At 41.7% G+C, this 21,204-nt stretch overlaps 1 protein-coding gene across 1 annotated transcript in view; it reads right to left on the reverse strand.

Moving 5' to 3' along the window:
- The window catches only part of LOC139406288 (DENN/MADD domain containing 4A), a 97,834-nt gene that overhangs the window by 34,083 nt on the left and 42,547 nt on the right, over positions 1-21,204 (reverse strand). Inside the window, exons 16-19 of the mRNA XM_071148745.1 lie at positions 5,443-5,582; positions 1,871-2,003; positions 1,119-1,325; positions 867-995 (exon numbers count right to left, since the gene is read on the reverse strand). Coding sequence (XP_071004846.1) covers positions 867-995; positions 1,119-1,325; positions 1,871-2,003; positions 5,443-5,582 — 609 coding nt within the window. The remainder of the gene's footprint in view (positions 1-866; positions 996-1,118; positions 1,326-1,870; positions 2,004-5,442; positions 5,583-21,204) is intronic.

Consider the following 21,204-nt stretch of genomic DNA (forward strand, 5'->3'; position numbering starts at 1 on the left):
TATCAAACTATCTATCAATCTATCAATCTATTAAACTATCAATCTATCAATCTATCAATCTATTAATCTATCAATCTATTAAACTATCAATATATCAATCTATTAAACTATCAATATATCAATCTATCAATCAATATATCAATCTATCAAACTATCTATCAATCTATCAATCTATTAAACTATCAATCTATCAATCTATCAATCTATTAAACTATCAATCTATCAATCTATTAAACTATCAATCTATGAAACTATCAATCTATTAAACTATCAATCTATTAAACTATCAATCTATCAATCTATTAAACTATCAATCTATTAAACTATCAATCTATCAATCTATCAATCTATTAAACTATCAATCTATCAATCTATTAAACTATCAATCTATCAATCTATTAAACTATCAATCTATCAATCTATCAATCTATTAAACTATCAATCTATCAATCTATCAATCTATTAAACTATCAATCTATCAATCTATTAAACTATCAATCTATCAATCTATCAATCTATTAAACTATCAATCTATTAAACTATCAATCTATCAATCTATCAATCTATTAAACTATCAATCTATTAAACTATAAATCTATCAATCTATCAATCTATCAATCTATCTATCTATCTATCTATCTATCTATCTTTTTATCTATCTATCTATCTATCTATCTATCTATCTATCTATCTATCTATCTATCTATCTATCTATCAATCTATCAATCTATCAATAGTACTGGATGGCTAAGTGCTCTCCAACCCCGCCCGGAACCAATCAATCAATACATCGATCAATCAAGCACACATAATATAGTGTATATGGTAGTCTTTGTAGATGGAATTTATTCATCAGCAGCACTCACCTTGTTGTAGTAACCGTAGGTGATGGCGTTGGGATGAACTCCAGCCTTCTTCATCTCAAACAGAACTCTGACCGCCAGGACTGGCTGGCTGTACTGTCCACATAGCTGCATTAACACCCGGTAACACACCTAGGAGACAGGAGACAGGAGACAGGAGACAGGAAGATAGAGTTAGCGAGGACATCTGCACCCTGTAGGACACCTGGAGAGGAGAGGAGACACACACACATCAGCACATCTATTGTTTCCTACCTCATCAGGTGCCTGTAGCTTCTTGTCCTGCATCTTCCTCAGGATGTCGTAGGCCATGCGTAGTGCCCGCACCTTGGAGTGGCATGCGCTGGCGTAGGCTGGCAGACATATGAACCACAGGCCGTAACAGTGACGCAGCAGACACTTAGACCACATCTGGGGTACGGAGGCGTGGGTTTTAGCCATCCGCTGGGCCGAGCGAATCTCCTGGACACATTACAACAAAATAAACAGTTAAGAACTAGAGTTACTGTACAGGTCTGACAACAGTGGGTTGAGTGGCGTTTATCAGGCGGTTCGTACAAACAGTCGTACGGGACACTTCTGATTCTCAGGAGCCTGGCGGTGCAGTCTGCTCTTCTCGGAGGGAGGAGACCATGAGATTATGACGCCTTGTATTGCAGTTGAGAATGAAGCCCTGATGAGTTCCAGTACGTTAGAGAAAAATAAAATGTCTGTCTGTCTGTCTGTCTGTCTGACTGCCTGCCTGTCTTTCTGGTACGGAGGAGTAGGTTTTAGCCTGTCTGTCTGTCTGTCTGTCTGTATGCCTGCCTGCCTGTCTGTCTGGTACGGAGGAGTAGGTTTTAGCCTGTCTGTCTGTCTGTGGTACGGAGGAGTAGGGCTTAGCCTGTCTGTCTGTCTGGTACGGAGGATTAGGTCTTAGCTGAGATGAGTGTGTGTGTGTGTGCGACTGTCTGTTGGTTCCGTCCCTCTGTCTGTCTGGTTTTTGCGTAGCTGCGTGTGGTAATGACCTGTTTGGAGCGCCTAAAGATGGCAGCAGGGCTGGCTGGACTGGTGTGTCTCTGTGTCAGGCTGGCTGAGGAGGGGCGAGGTCCATCCTGGAGCTCCAACAAATCACGACTCAGCACCGGAAACCCTGAGTAGCTGGACAGGGTTAACACAACACGGTCAGTAGCTGGACAGGGTTACCACAACACGGTCAGTAGCTGGACAGGGTTAACACAACACGGTCAGTAGCTGGACAGGGTTAACACAATGTAGCTGGACAGGGTTAACACAACACTGTGAGTAGTTAGACAGGGTTAACACAACACGGTCAGTAGTTGGACAGGGTTAACACAACACGGTCAGTAGCTGGACAGGGTTAACACAACACTGTCAGTAGCTGGACATGGTTAACACAACACGGTCAGTAGCTGGACAGGGTTAACACAACACGGTCAGTAGTTGGACAGGGTTAACACAACACTGTCAGTAGCTGGACATGGTTAACACAACACTGTCAGTAGCTGGACATGGTTAACACAACACGGTCAGTAGCTGGACAGGGTTAACACAACACGGTCAGTAGCTGGACATGGTTCACACAACATGGTCAGTAGCTGGACAGGGTTAACACAACGTAGCTGGACAGGGTTAACACAACACGGTCAGTAGCTGGACAGGGTTAACACAACACTGTGAGTAGTTGGACAGGGTTAACACAACACTGTCAGTAGCTGGACAGGGTTAACACAACACGGTCAGTAGCTGGACAAGGTTACCACAACACGGTCAGTAGCTGGACAGGATTAACACAACACTGTGAGTAGCTGGACAGGGTTAACACAACACGGTCAGTAGCTGGACAGGGTTAACACAACACTGTCAGTAGCTGGACAGGGTTAACACAACACGGTCAGTAGCTGGAAAGGGTTAACACAACACGGTCAGTAGCTGGACAGGGTTACCACAACACGGTCAGTAGCTGGACAGGGTTAACACAATGTAGCTGGACAGGGTTAACACAACACGGTCAGTAGCTTGACAGGGTTAACACAACCCTGTCAGTAGCTGGACATGGTTAACACAACACGGTCAGTAGCTGGACAGGGTTAACACAACACGGTCAGTAGCTGGACAGGGTTAACACAACGTAGTTGGACAGGGTTAACACAACACGGTCAGTAGCTGGACAGGGTTAACACAACGTAGCTGGACAGGGTTAACACAATGTAGCTGGACAGGGTAAGTGTTAACACAACACTATTTTTCATACCTCTCCTCAGTTACCATCAGACGTTTCACAATTTAGTTGTAGCCCTGAAATACCTCAGCAGGTTCTCATTCCCAGGAAAACCCATTGAGACCAGGTTCTCATTCCCAGGAAAACCCATTGAGAACAGGTTCTCATTCCCAGGAAAAGCCATTGAGACCAGGTTCTCATTCCCAGGAAAACCCATTGAGACCAGGTTCTCATTCCCAGGAAAACCCATTGAGACCAGGTTCTCATTCCCAGGAAAACCCATTGAGACCAGGTTCTCATTCCCAGGAAAACCCATTGAGACCAGGTTCTCATTCACAGGGGAACCCATTGAGACCAGGTTCTCATTCCCAGGGGAACCCATTGAGACCAGGTTCTCATTCCCAGGGGAACCCATTTAGACCAGGTTCTCATTCCCAGGAAAACTCATTGAGACCAGGTTCTCATTCCCAGGAAAACCCATTGAGACCAGGTTCTCATTCCCAGGAAAACCCATTGAGACCTGGTTCTCATTCCCAGGGAAAACCCATTGAGACCAGGTTCTCTTTCCCAGGAAAACCCATTGAGACCAGGTTCTCATTCACAGGGGAACCCATTGAGACCAGGTTCTCATTCCCAGGAAAACCCATTGAGACCAGGTTCTCATTCACAGGGGAACCCATTGAGACCAGGTTCTCATTCACACTGCAGAATTCTGCAAAAATATCCCCCGTATACAACGTAAAACACTAAATAATGCACGCAGAGCAGAATTAGACCGATACCCGCTAATTATTAAACTCCAGAAAAGAGCTGTTAAATTCTACAACCACCTAAAAGGAAGCGATTCCCAAACCTTCCATAACAAAGCCATCATCTACAGAGAGATGAACCTGGAGAAGAGTCCCCTAAGCAAGCTGGTCCTGGGGCTCTGTTCACAAACACAAACAGACCCCACAGAACCTCAGGACAGACACATTTAGAACGAACCAAATCATGAGAAAACAAAAAGATAATTACTTGACACATTAGAAACAATCAAACTTAAGGAAAGCTTTGACTATGTACAGACTCAGTGAGCATAGCCTTGCTATTGAGAAAGGCCGCCGTAGACAGACCTGGCTCTCAAGAGAAGACAGGCTATGTGCTCACTGCCCACAAAATGAGGTGGAAACTGAGCTGCACTTCCTAACCTCCTGCCCAATGTATGACCATATTAGAGACACATATTTCCCTCAGATTACACAGATCCACAAAGAATTTGAAAACTCCCATATCTATTGGGTGAAATACCACAGTGTTCCATCACAGCAGCAACATTTGTGACCTGTTGCCACAAGAAAAGGGCAACCAGTGAAGAACAAACACCATTGTAAATACAACCCATATTTATGTTTATTTATTTTCCCTTTTGTTCTTAAAACTATTTGTACATCGTTATAACACTGTATATATAGATATAATGTGACATTTAAAATGTCTTTATTATTTTGGAACTTCTGTACGTGTAATGTTTAATGCTGTTGGATTCAGGCTAACCTTTGAACATTGAGAAATATTAAATAAATGATAGATCAGAAGCATTGTGTATATAAAGGAGTGACAGAGGGGTTTATGTCAGAACTGAATGGTTCTCTGTAGACAGATGGTTTTGGATGGACGAGAGGAGATAAAAGGATTGCTATAGGGGATGAAAAGGGACATCTGTGGATTAGGCGAAGGAGGGGTAGAGGTCAGGAGGTCAGGTAATAAGAATTTAGTATCCTGTTACCCTCTTCCTGTGGAACCATAAGATGTCAGGATTGGAGAGAAGGAGGGGTAGAGGTCAGGAGGTCAGGTAATAAGGGTTTAGTATCCTGTTACCCTCTTCCTGTGGAACCATAAGATGTCAGGATTGGAAAGAAGGAGGGGTAGAGGTCAGGAGGTCAGGTAATAAGGGTTTAGTATCCTGTTACCCTCTTCCTGTGGAACCATAAGATGTCAGGATTGGAGAGAAGGAGGGGTGTATAAAGTGGGGTATATATATATACTTGTGATGGTGGGAATGTGTTTTTGTCTGAACTACAGCTGTAACGACCCTTTGGGGAGGTTTAACTTGGTTAAGCTTCTCTAGTGTCTGTGAGTTATTTACTCTGAAAAATGAGAACCTAACACTGTTAATTTTTTATAGTTTATTTCACTTTTGTGTATTATCTATTTCACTTGCTTTGGCAATGTTAACACATGTTTCCCATGCCAATAAAGCCTTTAAATTGAAATTGAATTGAATTGGGAGAGACAGAGAGAGACAGAGATAGAGACAGAGATAGAGACAGAGTGTGTGTGTGTGTGTGTGTGTGTGTGTGTGTGTGTGTACAGTACCTATAGCAGAGTGGGTGCTCCTCTCCCTGAGCCAACAGTCTTAGTTCAGGAGGGTTGATGTAGACTGTGTGTTCACTGCGATGGGACTCGTCCAGCTCTATCAACCTGGTGTCTTCTGGTCCATCACTGTCCATCTGAATCTGAAAGGGAACACACCTTCCTGATTGATTTGTCCTACATTCTGTCCGTCCACAACACAGTTCTGTCCTCTATTCTGTCTGTCTACAACACAGTTCTGTCCTCTAGTCTGTCTGTCTACAACACAGTTCTGTCCTCTATTCTGTCTGTCTACAACACAGTTCTGTCCTCTAGTCTGTCTGTCTACAACACAGTTCTGTGCTCTATTCTGTCTGTCCACAACACAGTCCACTATTCTGTCTGTCCACAACACAGTTCTGTCCTCTAGTCTGTCTGTCTACAACACAGTTCTGTCCTCTATTCTGTCTGTCTACAACACAGTTCTGTCCTCTAGTCTGTCTGTCTACAACACAGTTCTGTCCTCTATTCTGTCTGTCCACAACACAGTCCACTATTCTGTCTGTCCACAACACAGTTCTGTCCTCTAGTCTGTCTGTCTACAACACAGTTCTGTCCTCTATTCTGTCTGTCTACAACACAGTTCTGGCCTCTAGTCTGTCTGTCTACAACACAGTTCTGTCCTCTATTCTGTCTGTCCACAACACAGTTCTGTCCTCTATTCTGTCTGTCTACAACACAGTTCACAATTGAAAGACACAAGAAGGCTACAGACACAGCTACAATGAATCCATACAAAAGCCACAGTTCTGTCATTAGGCCTTATTTCTGTACATGAGAGTGAAAGTGCCTTTGCATTGTTCATACGACCTGTTTCTGACTTGGCAGCGACTAGAAAGCGTGTACAGGGCCTAATGCTATCTATGATCAGTGATCTGTCATCTGTTGCCAGACAGGTACAGGGGCTAATGCTATCTATGATCAGTGATCTGTCATCTGTTGCCAGACAGGTACAGGGCCTAATGCTATCTATGATCAGTGATCTGTCATCTGTTGCCAGACAGATACCGGGGCTAATGCTATCTATGATCAGTGATCTGTCATCTGTTGCCAGACAGGTACAGGGCCTAATGCTATCTATGATCAGTGATCTGTCATCTGTTGCCAGACAGGTACAGGGGCTAATGCTATCTATGATCAGTGATCTGTCATCTGCTGCCAGACAGGTACAGGGGCTAATGCTATCTATGATCAGTGATCTGTCATCTGTTGCCAGACAGGTACAGGGGCTAATGCTATCTATGATCAGTGATCTGTCATCTGTTGCCAGACAGGTACAGGGGCTAATGCTATCTATGATCAGTGATCTGTCATCTGCTGCCAGACAGGTACTGGGGCTAATGCTATCTATGATCAGTGATCTGTCATCTGCTGCCAGACAGGTACAGGGGCTAATGCCATCTATGATAAGTGATCTGTCATCTGTTGCCAGACAGGTACAGGGGCTAATGCTATCTATGATCAGTGATCTGTCATCTGCTGCCAGACAGGTACAGGGGCTAATGCTATCTATGATCAGTGATCTGTCATCTGCTGCCAGACAGGTACAGGGGCTAATGCTATCTATGATCAGTGATCTGTCATCTGCTGCCAGACAGGTACAGGGGCTAATGCTATCTATGATCAGTGATCTGTCATCTGTTGCCAGACAGGTACAGGGGCTAATGCTATCTATGATCAGTGATCTGTCATCTGCTGCCAGACAGGTACAGGGGCTAATGCTATCTATGATCAGTGATCTGTCATCTGTTGCCAGACAGGTACAGGGGCTAATGCTATCTATGATCAGTGATCTGTCATCTGCTGCCAGACAGGTACAGGGGCTAATGCTATCTATGATCAGTGATCTGTCATCTGCTGCCAGACAGGTACAGGGGCTAATGCCATCTATGATAAGTGATCTGTCATCTGTTGCCAGACAGGTACAGGGGCTAATGCTATCTATGATCAGTGATCTGTCATCTGCTGCCAGACAGGTACAGGGGCTAATGCTATCTATGATCAGTGATCTGTCATCTGCTGCCAGACAGGTACAGGGGCTAATGCTATCTATGATCAGTGATCTGTCATCTGCTGCCAGACAGGTACAGGGGCTAATGCTATCTATGATCAGTGATCTGTCATCTGTTGCCAGACAGGTACAGGGGCTAATGCCATCTATGATCAGTGATCTGTCATCTGCTGCCAGACAGGTACAGGGGCTAATGCTATCTATGATCAGTGATCTGTCATCTGTTGCCAGACAGGTACAGGGGCTAATGCTATCTATGATCAGTGATCTGTCATCTGCTGCCAGACAGGTACAGGGGCTAATGCTATCTATGATCAGTGATCTGTCATCTGCTGCCAGACAGGTACAGGGGCTAATGCTATCTATGATCAGTGATCTGTCATCTGCTGCCAGACAGGTACAGGGGCTAATGCTATCTATGATCAGTGATCTGTCATCTGCTGCCAGACAGGTACAGGGGCTAATGCTATCTATGATCAGTGATCTGTTATCTGCTGCCAGACAGGTACAGGGGCTAATGCTATCTATGATCAGTGATCTGTCATCTGTTGCCAGACAGGTACAGGGGCTAATGCTATCTATGATTAGTGATCTGTCATCTGTTGCCAGACAGGAGCAGGAAATCATTGAAATTATGTCAGACAGAGAAGAGACCAGTGATTCCGGACCAGTGATTCCAGACCAGTGATTCCGGACCAGTGATTCCAGACCAGTGATTCCAGACCAGTGATTCCAGACCAGTGATTCCGGACCAGTGATTCCGGATCAGTGATTCCAGACCAGTGATTCCGGACCAGTGATTCCGGACCAGTGATTCCAGACCAGACCATATTACAGATCAGAGCACGGGGGGGATCAACAGCGACCCCCATGTACTTACCACAAACGCCTTGTTTACTAACCTTGTTTACTAACCTGGTTTACTAACCTGGTTTACTGACCTGGTTTACTAACCTGGTTTACTAACCTGATTTACTAACCTTGTTTACTAACCTGGTTTACTAACCTGGTTTACTAACCTTGTTTACTAACATGGTTTACTAACCTTGTTTACTAACCTTGTTTACTAACCTGGTTTACTAACCTTGTTTACTAACCTTGTTTACTAACCTGGTTTACTGACCTGGTTTACTAACCTGGTTTACTAACCTGGTTGACTAACCTGGTTTACTAACCTGGTTTACTAACATGGTTTACTAACCTTGTTTACTAACCTTGTTTACTAACCTAGTTTACTAACCTTGTTTACTAACCTTGTTTACTAACCTGGTTTACTAACCTGGTTTACTAACCTGGTTTACTAACATGGTTTACTAACCTTGTTTACTAACCTTGTTTACTAACCTAGTTTACTAACCTTGTTTACTAACCTTGTTTACTAACCTGGTTTACTAACCTGGTTTACTAACCTGGTTTACTAACCTGGTTGACTAACCTGGTTTACTAACCTGGTTTACTAACCTGGTTTTACTAACCTGGTTTACTAACCTGGTTTACTAACCTGGTTTTACGGGAACATTGAACCATGCCGCACGTCGTAGTTTAGAAACTCTGTGGATAGTGCTCCAACTATGACATCATAACTGAATTCCTCCATCTTTAGCATTAGCATTGGCATTTAGCCCCCAGCATTCACAAATATAAAAAAAAACTAAAAGCATTGTATTTGGGACAAATCATTCACTAAACCTCAACTAAGTCTTGTAATAAATAATGTGGAAATTGAGAAAGTTGAGGAGACTAAACTGCTTGGAGTAACCCTGGATTGTGAACTGTCATGGTCCTACAGGCCCTAGTTACTACCTTCTTAACAACACTATCACCAAGGCAGGTCCTACAGGTCATAGTTTCTACCTTCTTAACAACACTATCAACAAGGTAGGTCCTACAGGCCCTAGTTTCTACCTTCTTAACAACACTATCACCAAGGCAGGTCCTACAGGCCCTAGTTTCTACCTTCTTAACAGCACTATCAACAAGGCAGGTCCTACAGGCCCTAGTTTCTACCTTCTTAACAACACTATCAACAAGGCAGGTCCTACAGGCCCTAGTTTCTACCTTCTTAACAACACTATCAACAAGGCAGGTCCTACAGGCCCTAGTTTCTACCTTCTTAACAACACTATCAACAAGGCAGGTCCTACAGGCCCTAGTTTCTACCTTCTTAACAACACTATCAACAAGGCAGGTCCAACAGGCCCTAGTTTCTACCTTCTTAACAACACCATCAACAAGGCAGGTCCAACAGGCCCTAGTTTCTACCTTCTTAACAACACTATCAACAAGGCAGGTCCTACAGGCCCTAGTTTCTACCTTCTTAACAGCACTATCAACAAGGCAGGTCCTACAGGCCCTAGTTTCTACCTTCTTAACAACACTATCAACAAGGCAGGTCCTACAGGCCCTAGTTTCTACCTTCTTAACAACACTATCAACAAGGCAGGTCCTACAGGCCCTAGTTTCTACCTTCTTAACAACACTATCAACAAGGCAGGTCCTACAGGCCCTAGTTTCTACCTTCTTAACAGCACTATCAACAAGGCAGGTCCTACAGGCCCTAGTTTCTACCTTCTTAACAACACTATCAACAAGGTAGGTCTATGTATGTCATGTAGTATTTTAAACTATAAGTAACTGTCTTATGTTGCTGGACCCCAGGAAGAGTAGCTGCTGCCTTGGCAGGAACTAATGGGGATCCATAATAAACCCCAGGAAGAGTAGCTGCTGCCTTGGCAAGAACTAATGGGGATCCATAATAAACCCCAGGAAGATTAGCTGCTGCCTTGGCAGGAACTAATGGGGATCCATAATAAACCCCAGGAAGAGTAGCTGCTGCCTCGGCAGGAACTAATGGGGATCCATAATAAACCCCAGGAAGATTAGCTGCTGCCTTGGCAGGAACTAATGGGGATCCATAACAAACCCCTGGAAGAGTAGCTGCTGCCTTGGCAAGAACTAATGGGGATCCATAATGAACCCCAGGAAGAGTAGCTGCTGCCTTGGCAGGAACTAATGGGGATCCATAATAAACCCCAGGAAGAGTAGCTGCTGCCTTGGCAGGAACTAATGGGGATCCATAATAAACCCAGGAAGAGTAGTTGCTGCCTTGGCACAGATTCACAGAGAGGAGACCACAGATTCCAGAGTGGAGATTTAATATCATATTGGGGCGGCAGGGTAGCCTAGTGGATGGACTAGTAATCGGAAGGTTGCAAGTTCAAACCCCTGAGCTGACAAGGTACCAAACTGTCGTTCTGCCCCTGAACAGGCACTGTTCCTAGGCCGTCGTTGAAAATAAGAATTTGTTCTTAAACTGACTTGCCTAGTTAAATAAAGGTTAAATTAAATAGTACAGATCAGATCCTAAGAGTTAATCCAGGCAAACAAGCATTAATAATGTCTATCAGGGTCATAACTCCTTCACCTTCTCTCCCTCCTCTCCTCCCCCTCCACCTCTCCTTACCCTCCCTTCTCTCCCTCCTCTCCTCCCCCTTACCTCTCCTTACCCCCTTCTCTCCCTCCTCTCCTCCCCCTCCACCTCTCCTTACCCTCCCTTCTCTCCCTCCTCTCCTCCCCTTCTCTCTCTCCTCCCCTTCCCTTCACCTCTCCGTACCCCTCCCTTCTGCCATGCCAAGGATACGTCAAGTCCACCCCCCCTTCTCTCCTTCCCCTCCACCTCTCCTTACCCCCCTTCTCTCCCTCCCCTCCACCTGTCCTTACCCCACCTTCTCTCCCTCCTCTCCTCCCCCTCCACCTCTCCTTACCCTCCCTTCTCTCTCTCCTCTCCTCCCCCTCCACCTCTCCTTACCCTCCCTTCTCTCCCTCCTCTCCTCCCCCTCACCTCTCCTTACCCCCTTCTCTCCCTCCTCTCCTCCCCCTCCACCTCTCCTTACCCTCCCTTCTCTCCCTCCTCTCCTCCCCTTCTCTCTCTCCTCCCCTTCTCTCCCTCCTCTCCTCCCCCTCACCTCTCCTTACCCTCCCTTCTCTCCCTCCCCTCCTCTCCTCCCTTCTCCCACCCCCTCCTCCCCCCTCTACTTACACCAATAATCTGAACTGCCATGCATCATAGTCCTTACCCCTCCCTTCTCTCCCTCCTCTCCTCTCCTTCACCTCTCCGTACCCCTCCCTTCTGCCATGCCAAGGATACGTCAAGTCCACCCCTCCTCACTCACTCCCCTCCCCCTCTCATAGTCTACATGAATCCAGCCTCCACTGACCTGAACATAATTCTATAATCTCATGTTGCTCTATGAGGCTATTACAGAACACACACACACACACACACATACACACATATACACACATACACACATACACACACACAGTCACACACACACACACACACACACACACACACACACACACACATACACATACACACACACACACACATACACACACACACACACACATACACACACACACACATACACACACACACACATACACACACATACACACACATACACACATACACACACACACATACACATACACACACACACATACACACACACACACACACACACACGCACACACGCACACATACAAATCGAGCAGTGGGTCTGGCTGGAAAGGAACAAACTAGCCTTGTTCGGTCCAACTTCCTCTAGCTGACAGAAAGTATATGAGTCATCAGAGAGAGTAGAGAGAATAAAGCAAGGTATTTCATTCTACAGGGCACTGTATTGTACTGTATTGTATTGTACTGTATTGTACTGTACTATATTGTATTGTACTGTATTGTACTGTACTATATTGTATTGTACCATATTGTACTGTATTATATTGTACTATATTGTATTGTACTGTATTGTACTGTATTGTATTGTATTATATTGTACTATATTTTACTATATTGTATTGTACTGTATTGTACTGTACTATATTGTATTGTACTATATTGTACTGTATTGTACCCTATTGCACTGTATTGTACAGCACTTTGTTGTATTGTACTGTACTGTATTGTATTGTACTGTACTATATTGTACTGTATTGTACTGTACTTTACTATATTGTACTGTACTGTATTGTATTGTACTGTATTATATTGTACTATATTATATTGTACTATATTGTACTGTATTGTACTGTATTGTATTGTATTGTACTGTATTGTACGGTACTGTATTGTACTGTATTGTACTGTATTTTACTGTATTATATTGTATTGTACTGTATTGTACTGTAGTATATTGTATTGTACTGTTTTGTACTGTATTGTACTGTATTATACTGCATTATATTGTACTGTATTGTATTGTACTATATTGTATTGTACTATATTGTACTGTACTATATTGTATTGTACTATATTGTACTGTATTGTACTGTATTATATTGTACTGTATTGTACTGTACTTTACTGTATTATACTGTATTGTACTGTATTATATTGTACTGTATTGTACTGTATTATATTGTACTATATTGTACTATATTGTATTGTACTGTATTGTACTGTATTATCTTGTACTGTATTGTACTGTATTGTACTGTACTATATTGTATTGTACTATATTGTACTGTATTGCACTATATTGTACTGCACTTTACTGTATTGTACTGCATTGTACTGTACTTTACTGTATTGTACTGTACTTTACTGTATTGTATTGTACTGTATTATATTGTACTATATTGTATTGTACTGTATTTTACTGTATTATATTGTATTGTACTGTATTGTACTATATTGTACTGTAGTATATTGTATTGTACTGTATTGTACTGTATTGTACTGCATTATATTATACTGTATTGTACTGTACTATATTGTATTGTACTATATTGTACTGTACTATATTGTATTGTACTATATTGTACTGTATTGTACTTTATGATATTGTACTTTATTATATTGTACTGTATTGTACTGTACTTTACTGCATTGTACTGTATTGTACTGTATTATACTGTATTGTACTGTATTATATTGTACTATATTGTATTGTACTGTATTGTACTGTATTGTACTGTACTATATTGTACTGTACTATATTGTATTGTACTATATTGTACTGTATTGTACTGTACTGCACTGTATTGTACTGCACTTTACTGTATTGTACTGCATTGTACTGTACTTTACTGTATTGTACTGTACTTCACTGTATTGTCCTGTAATTTACTGTATTGTACTGTACTTTACTGTATTGTATTGTACTGTGCTTTACTATATTGTACTGTACTGTATTGTATTGTGCTGTATTATATTGTACTATATGATTTGTACTATATTGTACTGTATTGCACTGTATTGTACTGCACTTTACTGTATTGTACTGTATTGTACTGTATTGTACTGTACTTTACTGTATTGTACTGTATTGTAAAGTATTGTATTGTACTGTATTGTACTGTATTTTACTGTATTATATTGTACTATATTGTACTATATTGTATTGTACTGTATTGTACTGTACTATATTGTATTGTACTATATTGTACTGTACTATATTGTATTGTACTATATTGTACTGTATTGCACTGTATTGTACTGCACTTTACTGTATTGTACTGTATTGTACTGTATTGTACTGTACTTTACTGTATTGTACTGTATTGTAAAGTATTGTATTGTACTGTATTGTACTGTACTTTACTGTATTGTACTGTACTTTACTCTATTGTACTATATTGTATTGTACTATATTGTACTGTATTGTACTGCACTTTACTGTATTGTACTGTATTGTACTGTATTGTACTGTACTTTACTGTATTGTACTGTATTGTAAAGTATTGTATTGTACTGTATTGTACTGTACTTTACTGTATTGTACTGTACTTTACTCTATTGTACTATATTGTGTTGTATTGTACTGTATTTATGTTTCATGCAACCTGGATTAGCTAAAGAGATGCGTACGCAGACTAGCTCCTGACACCTTGTGGTACTGTGTAACCATAGCAACGGATGTCAATAAATGTCAGCGTAACGTTATGCTTCAGAAACGATACGTCAGGTTGATTTAGACTGGCTGCATGAGGGAGTAACTTTACATCAGGTTGATTTATACTGGCTTCATGAGGGAGTAACTTTACATCAGGTTGATTTATCCTGGCTTCATGAGGGAGTAATTTTACATCAGGTTGATTTATACTGGCTTCATGAGGGAGTAACTTTACATCAGGTTGATTTATACTGGCTTCATGAGGGAGTAACTTTACATCATGTTGATTTATTCTGGCTTCATGAGGGAGTAACTTTACATCAGGTTGATTTATACTGGCTTCATGAGGGAGTAACTTTACATCATGTTGATTTATACTGGCTTCATGAGGGAGTAACTTTACATCAGGTTGATTTATACTGGCTTCATGAGGGAGTAACTTTACATCATGTTGATTTATACTGGCTTCATGAGGGAGTAACTTTACAGGGTGATTTAGACTGGCTTCATGAGGGAGTAACTTTACATCATGTTGATTTAGACTGGCTGCATGAGGGAGTAACTTTACATCAGGTTGATTTATCCTGGCTTCATGAGGGAGTAACTTTACATCAGGTTGATTTATACTGGCTTCATGAGGGAGTAACTTTACATCAGGTTGATTTATTCTGGCTTCATGAGGGAGTAACTTTACAGGGTGATTTAGACTGGCTTCATGAGGGAGTAACTTTACAGGGTGATTTATATTGGCTTCATGAGGGAGTAACTTTACAGGGTGATTTATACTGGCTTCATGAGGGAGTAACTTTACATCATGTTGATTTAGACTGGCTGCATGAGGGAGTAACTTTACATCATGTTGATTTATACTGGCTTCATGAGGGAGTAACTTTACATCAGGTTGATTTATACTGGCTTCATGAGGGAGTAACTTTACATCAGGTTGATTTATACTGGCTTCATGAGGGAGTAACTTTACATCAGGTTGATTTATACTGGCTTCATGAGGGAGTAACTTTACATCAGGTTGATTTATACTGGCTTCATGAGGGAGTAACTTTACATCATGTTGATTTATACTGGCTTCATGAGGGAGTAACTTTACATCAGGTTGATTTATACTGGCTTCATGAAGGAGTAACTTTACATCAGGTTGATTTATACTGGCTTCATGAGGGAGTAACTTTACATCAGGTTGATTTATACTGGCTTCATGAGGGAGTAACTTTACATCAGGTTGATTTATACTGGCTTCATGAGGGAGTAACTTTACATCATGTTGATTTATACTGGCTTCATGAGGGAGTAACTTTACATCAGGTTGATTTATACTGGCTTCATGAGGGAGTAACTTTACATCATGTTGATTTATTCTGGCTTCATGAGGGAGTAACTTTACATCAGGTTGATTTATACTGGCTTCATGAGGGAGTAACTTTACATCATGTTGATTTATTCTGGCTTCATGAGGGAGTAACTTTACATCAGGTTGATTTATTCTGGCTTCATGAGGGAGTAACTTTACAGGGTGATTTAGACTGGCTTCATGAGGGAGTAACTTTACATCAGGTTGATTTATACTGGCTTCATGAGGGAGTAACTTTACATCATGTTGATTTATTCTGGCTTCATGAGGGAGTAACTTTACAGGGTGATTTAGACTGGCTTCATGAGGGAGTAACTTTACAGGGTGATTTAGACTGGCTTCATGAGGGAGTAACTTTACATCATGTTGATTTAGACTGGCTGCATGAGGGAGTAACTTTACATCATGTTGATTTATTCTGGCTTCATGAGGGAGTAACTTTACATCAGGTTGATTTATACTGGCTTCATGAGGGAGTAACTTTACATCAGGTTGATTTATACTGGCTTCATGAGGGAGTAACTTTACATCAGGTTGATTTATCCTGGCTTCATGAGGGAGTAACTTTACATCAGGTTGATTTATACTGGCTTCATGAGGGAGTAACTTTACATCATGTTGATTTATTCTGGCTTCATGAGGGAGTAACTTTACATCAGGTTGATTTATACTGGCTTCATGAGGGAGTAACTTTACATCATGTTGATTTATTCTGGCTTCATGAGGGAGTAACTTTACAGGGTGATTTAGACTGGCTTCATGAGGGAGTAACTTTACAGGGTGATTTAGACTGGCTTCATGAGGGAGTAACTTTACATCATGTTGATTTATTCTGGCTTCATGAGGGAGTAACTTTACAGGGTGATTTAGACTGGCTTCATGAGGGAGTAACTTTACAGGGTGATTTAGACTGGCTTCATGAGGGAGTAACTTTACATCATGTTGATTTAGACTGGCTTCATGAGGGAGTAACTTTACATCAGGTTGATTTATACTGGCTTCATGAGGGAGTAACTTTACATCATGTTGATTTATACTGGCTTCATGAGGGAGTAACTTTACATCATGTTGATTTATACTGGCTTCATGAGGGAGTAACTTTACATCATGTTGATTTATACTGGCTTCATGAGGGAGTAACTTTACATCATGTTGATTTATACTGGCTTCATGAGGGAGTAACTTTACATCAGGTTGATTTAGACTGGCTTCATGAGGGAGTAACTTTACATCAGGTTGATTTATACGATCAAGATTATACTACCAACTCAAATCTCATCTTTCACCAAGTCGTGGCTGAACGACGACACGGATAATTAAGAGCTGGCGGGTTTTTCCATGCACCGGCTGGACAGAGAAGCTACCTCTGGTAAGGCGAGGGGCGGGGTGTGTGTCTATTTGTCAATAACAGCTGGTGCGTGATGTCTAATATTAAAGAAGTCTCGAGGTATTGCTCGCCTGAGGTAGAGTACCTTATGATAAGCTGTAGACCACACTATCTATCAAGAGAGTTCTCATCTATAATATTCGTAGCCGTCTATTTACCACCACAGACCGATGCTGGCACTAAGACCGCACTCAACCAACTCTATGAAGCCATAAGCAAAGAAGAAAATGCTCATTCAGAAGCTGCGCTCCTAGTGGCCGGTGACTTTAAAGCTGGCAAACTTAAATCCGTTTCACCTATTTTCTACCAGCATGTCACATGTGCAACCAGACGGAAAAAACTCTAGACCACATTTACTCCACACATTTACTCCACACACAGAGATGCATACAAAACTCGCCCTCCAAATACACCTCTGTTGTTTTCAATCAAGATCTCAGCGATCACTGCCTCATTGCCTGCGTACAGCATTTCACTGTAAGGTCTACTACACCTGTTGTATTCAGCATTTCACTGTAAGGTCTACTACACCTGTTGTATTCAGCATTTCACTGTAAGGTCTACTACACCTGTTGTATTCAGCATTTCACTGTGAGGTCTACTACACCTGTTGTATTCAGCATTTCACTGTAAGGTCTACTACACCTGTTGTATTCAGCATTTCACTGTAAGGTCTACTACACCTGTTGTATTCAGCTTTTCACTGTAAGGTCTACTACACCTGTTGTATTCAGCATTTCACTGTGAGGTCTACTACACCTGTTGTATTCATCATTTCACTGTGAGGTCTACTACACCTGTTGTATTCAGCATTTCACTGTAAGGTCTACTACACCTGTTGTATTCAGCATTTCACTGTGAGGTCTACTACACCTGTTGTAATCAGCATTTCACTGTGAGGTCTACTACACCTGTTGTAATCAGCATTTCACTGTGAGGTCTACTACACCTGTTGTATTCAGCATTTCACTGTGAGGTCTACTACACCTGTTGTATTCAGCATTTCACTGTAAGGTCTACTACACCTGTTGTATTCAGCATTTCACTGTGAGGTCTACTACACCTGTTGTATTCAGCATTTCACTGTAAGGTCTACTACACCTGTTGTATTCAGCATTTCACTGTAAGGTCTACTACACCTGTTGTATTCAGCATTTCACTGTAAGGTCTACTACACCTGTTGTATTCAGCATTTCACTGTGAGGTCTACTACACCTGTTGTATTCAGCATTTCACTGTGAGGTCTACTACACCTGTTGTATTCAGCATTTCACTGTAAGGTCTACTACACCTGTTGTATTCAGCATTTCACTGTAAGGTCTACTACACCGTTGTATTCAGCATTTCACTGTAAGGTCTACTACACCTGTTGTATTCAGCATTTCACTGTAAGGTCTACTACACCTGTTGTATTCAGCATTTCACTGTAAGGTCTACTACACCTGTTGTATTCAGCATTTCACTGTGAGGTCTACTACACCTGTTGTATTCAGCATTTCACTGTGAGGTCTACTACACCTGTTGTATTCGGCATTTCACTGTAAGGTATACTACACCTGTTGTATTCAGCATTTCACTGTAAGGTCTACTACACCTGTTGTATTCAGCATTTCACTGTGAGGTCTACTACACCTGTTGTAATCAGCATTTCACTGTGAGGTCTACTACACCTGTTGTAATCAGCATTTCACTGTGAGGTCTACTACACCTGTTGTATTCAGCATTTCACTGTGAGGTCTACTACACCTGTTGTATTCAGCATTTCACTGTAAGGTCTACTACACCTGTTGTATTCAGCATTTCACTGTAAGGTCTACTACACCTGTTGTATTCAGCATTTCACTGTGAGGTCTACTACACCTGTTGTATTCAGCATTTCACTGTGAGGTCTACTACACCTGTTGTATTCGGCATTTCACTGTAAGGTATACTACACCTGTTGTATTCAGCATTTCACTGTAAGGTCTACTACACCTGTTGTATTCAGCATTTCACTGTGAGGTCTACTACACCTGTTGTAATCAGCATTTCACTGTGAGGTCTACTACACCTGTTGTAATCAGCATTTCACTGTGAGGTCTACTACACCTGTTGTATTCAGCATTTCACTGTGAGGTCTACTACACCTGTTGTATTCAGCATTTCACTGTAAGGTCTACTACACCTGTTGTATTCAGCATTTCACTGTAAGGTCTACTACACCTGTTGTATTCAGCATTTCACTGTGAGGTCTACTACACCTGTTGTATTCAGCATTTCACTGTAAGGTCTACAACACCTGTTGTAATCAGCATTTCACTGTAAGGTCTACTACACCTGTTGTATTCAGCAGTTCACTGTAAGGTCTACTACACCTGTTGTATTCAGCATTTCACTGTAAGGTCTACTACACCTGTTGTAATCAGCATTTCACTGTAAGGTCTACTACACCTGTTGTATTCAGCATTTCACTGTAAGGTCTACCACATCTGTTGTATTCAGCATTTCACTGTAAGGTCTACTACACCTGTTGTATTCAGCATTTCACTGTAAGGTCTACTACACCTGTTGTATTCAGCATTTCACTGTGAGGTCTACTACACCTGTTGTATTCAGCATTTCACTGTAAGGTCTACTACACCTGTTGTATTCAGCATTTCACTGTGAGGTCTACTACACCTGTTGTATTCAGCATTTCACTGTGAGGTCTACTACACCTGTTGTATTCAGCATTTCACTGTGAGGTCTACTACACCTGTTGTATTCAGCATTTCACTGTGAGGTCTACTACACCTGTTGTATTCAGCATTTCACTGTGAGGTCTACTACACCTGTTGTATTCAGCATTTCACTGTGAGGTCTACCTACACCTGTTGTATTCAGCATTTCACTGTGAGGTCTACTACACCTGTTGTATTCAGCATTTCACTGTGAGGTCTACTACACCTGTTGTATTCAGCATTTCACTGTGAGGTCTACTACACCTGTTGTATTCAGCATTTCACTGTGAGGTCTACTACACCTGTTGTATTCAGCATTTCACTGTAAGGTCTACTACACCTGTTGTATTCAGCATTTCACTGTGAGGTCTACTACACCTGTTGTATTCATCATTTCACTGTGAGGTCTACTACACCTGTTGTATTCATCATTTCACTGTGAGGTCTACTACACCTGTTGTATTCAGCATTTCACTGTAAGGTCTACTACACCTGTTGTATTCAGCATTTCACTGTGAGGTCTACTACACCTGTTGTATTCAGCATTTCACTGTAAGGTCTACTACACCTGTTGTATTCAGCATTTCACTGTGAGGTCTACTACACCTGTTGTATTCAGCATTTCACTGTAAGGTCTACTACACCTGTTGTATTCATCATTTCACTGTGAGGTCTACTACACCTGTTGTATTCAGCATTTCACTGTGAGGTCTACTACACCTGTTGTATTCAGCATTTCACTGTAAGGTCTACTACACCTGTTGTATTCAGCATTTCACTGTAAGGTCTACTACACCTGTTGTATTCAGCATTTCACTGTGAGGTCTACTACACCTGTTGTATTCAGCATTTCACTGTGAGGTCTACTACACCTGTTGTATTCAGCATTTCACTGTAAGGTCTACTACACCTGTTGTATTCAGCATTTCACTGTAAGGTCTACTACACCTGTTGTATTCAGCATTTCACTGTAAGGTCTACTACACCTGTTGTATTCAGCATTTCACTGTAAGGTCTACTACACCTGTTGTATTCAGCATTTCACTGTGAGGTCTACTACACCTGTTGTATTCAGCATTTCACTGTGAGGTCTACTACACCTGTTGTATTCAGCAGTTCACTGTGAGGTCTACACCTGTTGTATTCAGCATTTCACTGTAAGGTCTACTACACCTGTTGTATTCAGCATTTCACTGTAAGGTCTACTACACCTGTTGTATTCAGCATTTCACTGTAAGGTCTACTACACCTGTTGTATTCAGCATTTCACTGTAAGGTCTACTACACCTGTTGTATTCAGCATTTCACTGTAAGGTCTACTACACCTGTTGTATTCAGCATTTCACTGTAAGGTCTACTACACC

Source organism: Oncorhynchus clarkii, chromosome 4 (assembly GCF_045791955.1).
Source record: "Oncorhynchus clarkii lewisi isolate Uvic-CL-2024 chromosome 4, UVic_Ocla_1.0, whole genome shotgun sequence".
Classification (NCBI taxonomy): Eukaryota; Metazoa; Chordata; class Actinopteri; order Salmoniformes; family Salmonidae; genus Oncorhynchus; species Oncorhynchus clarkii.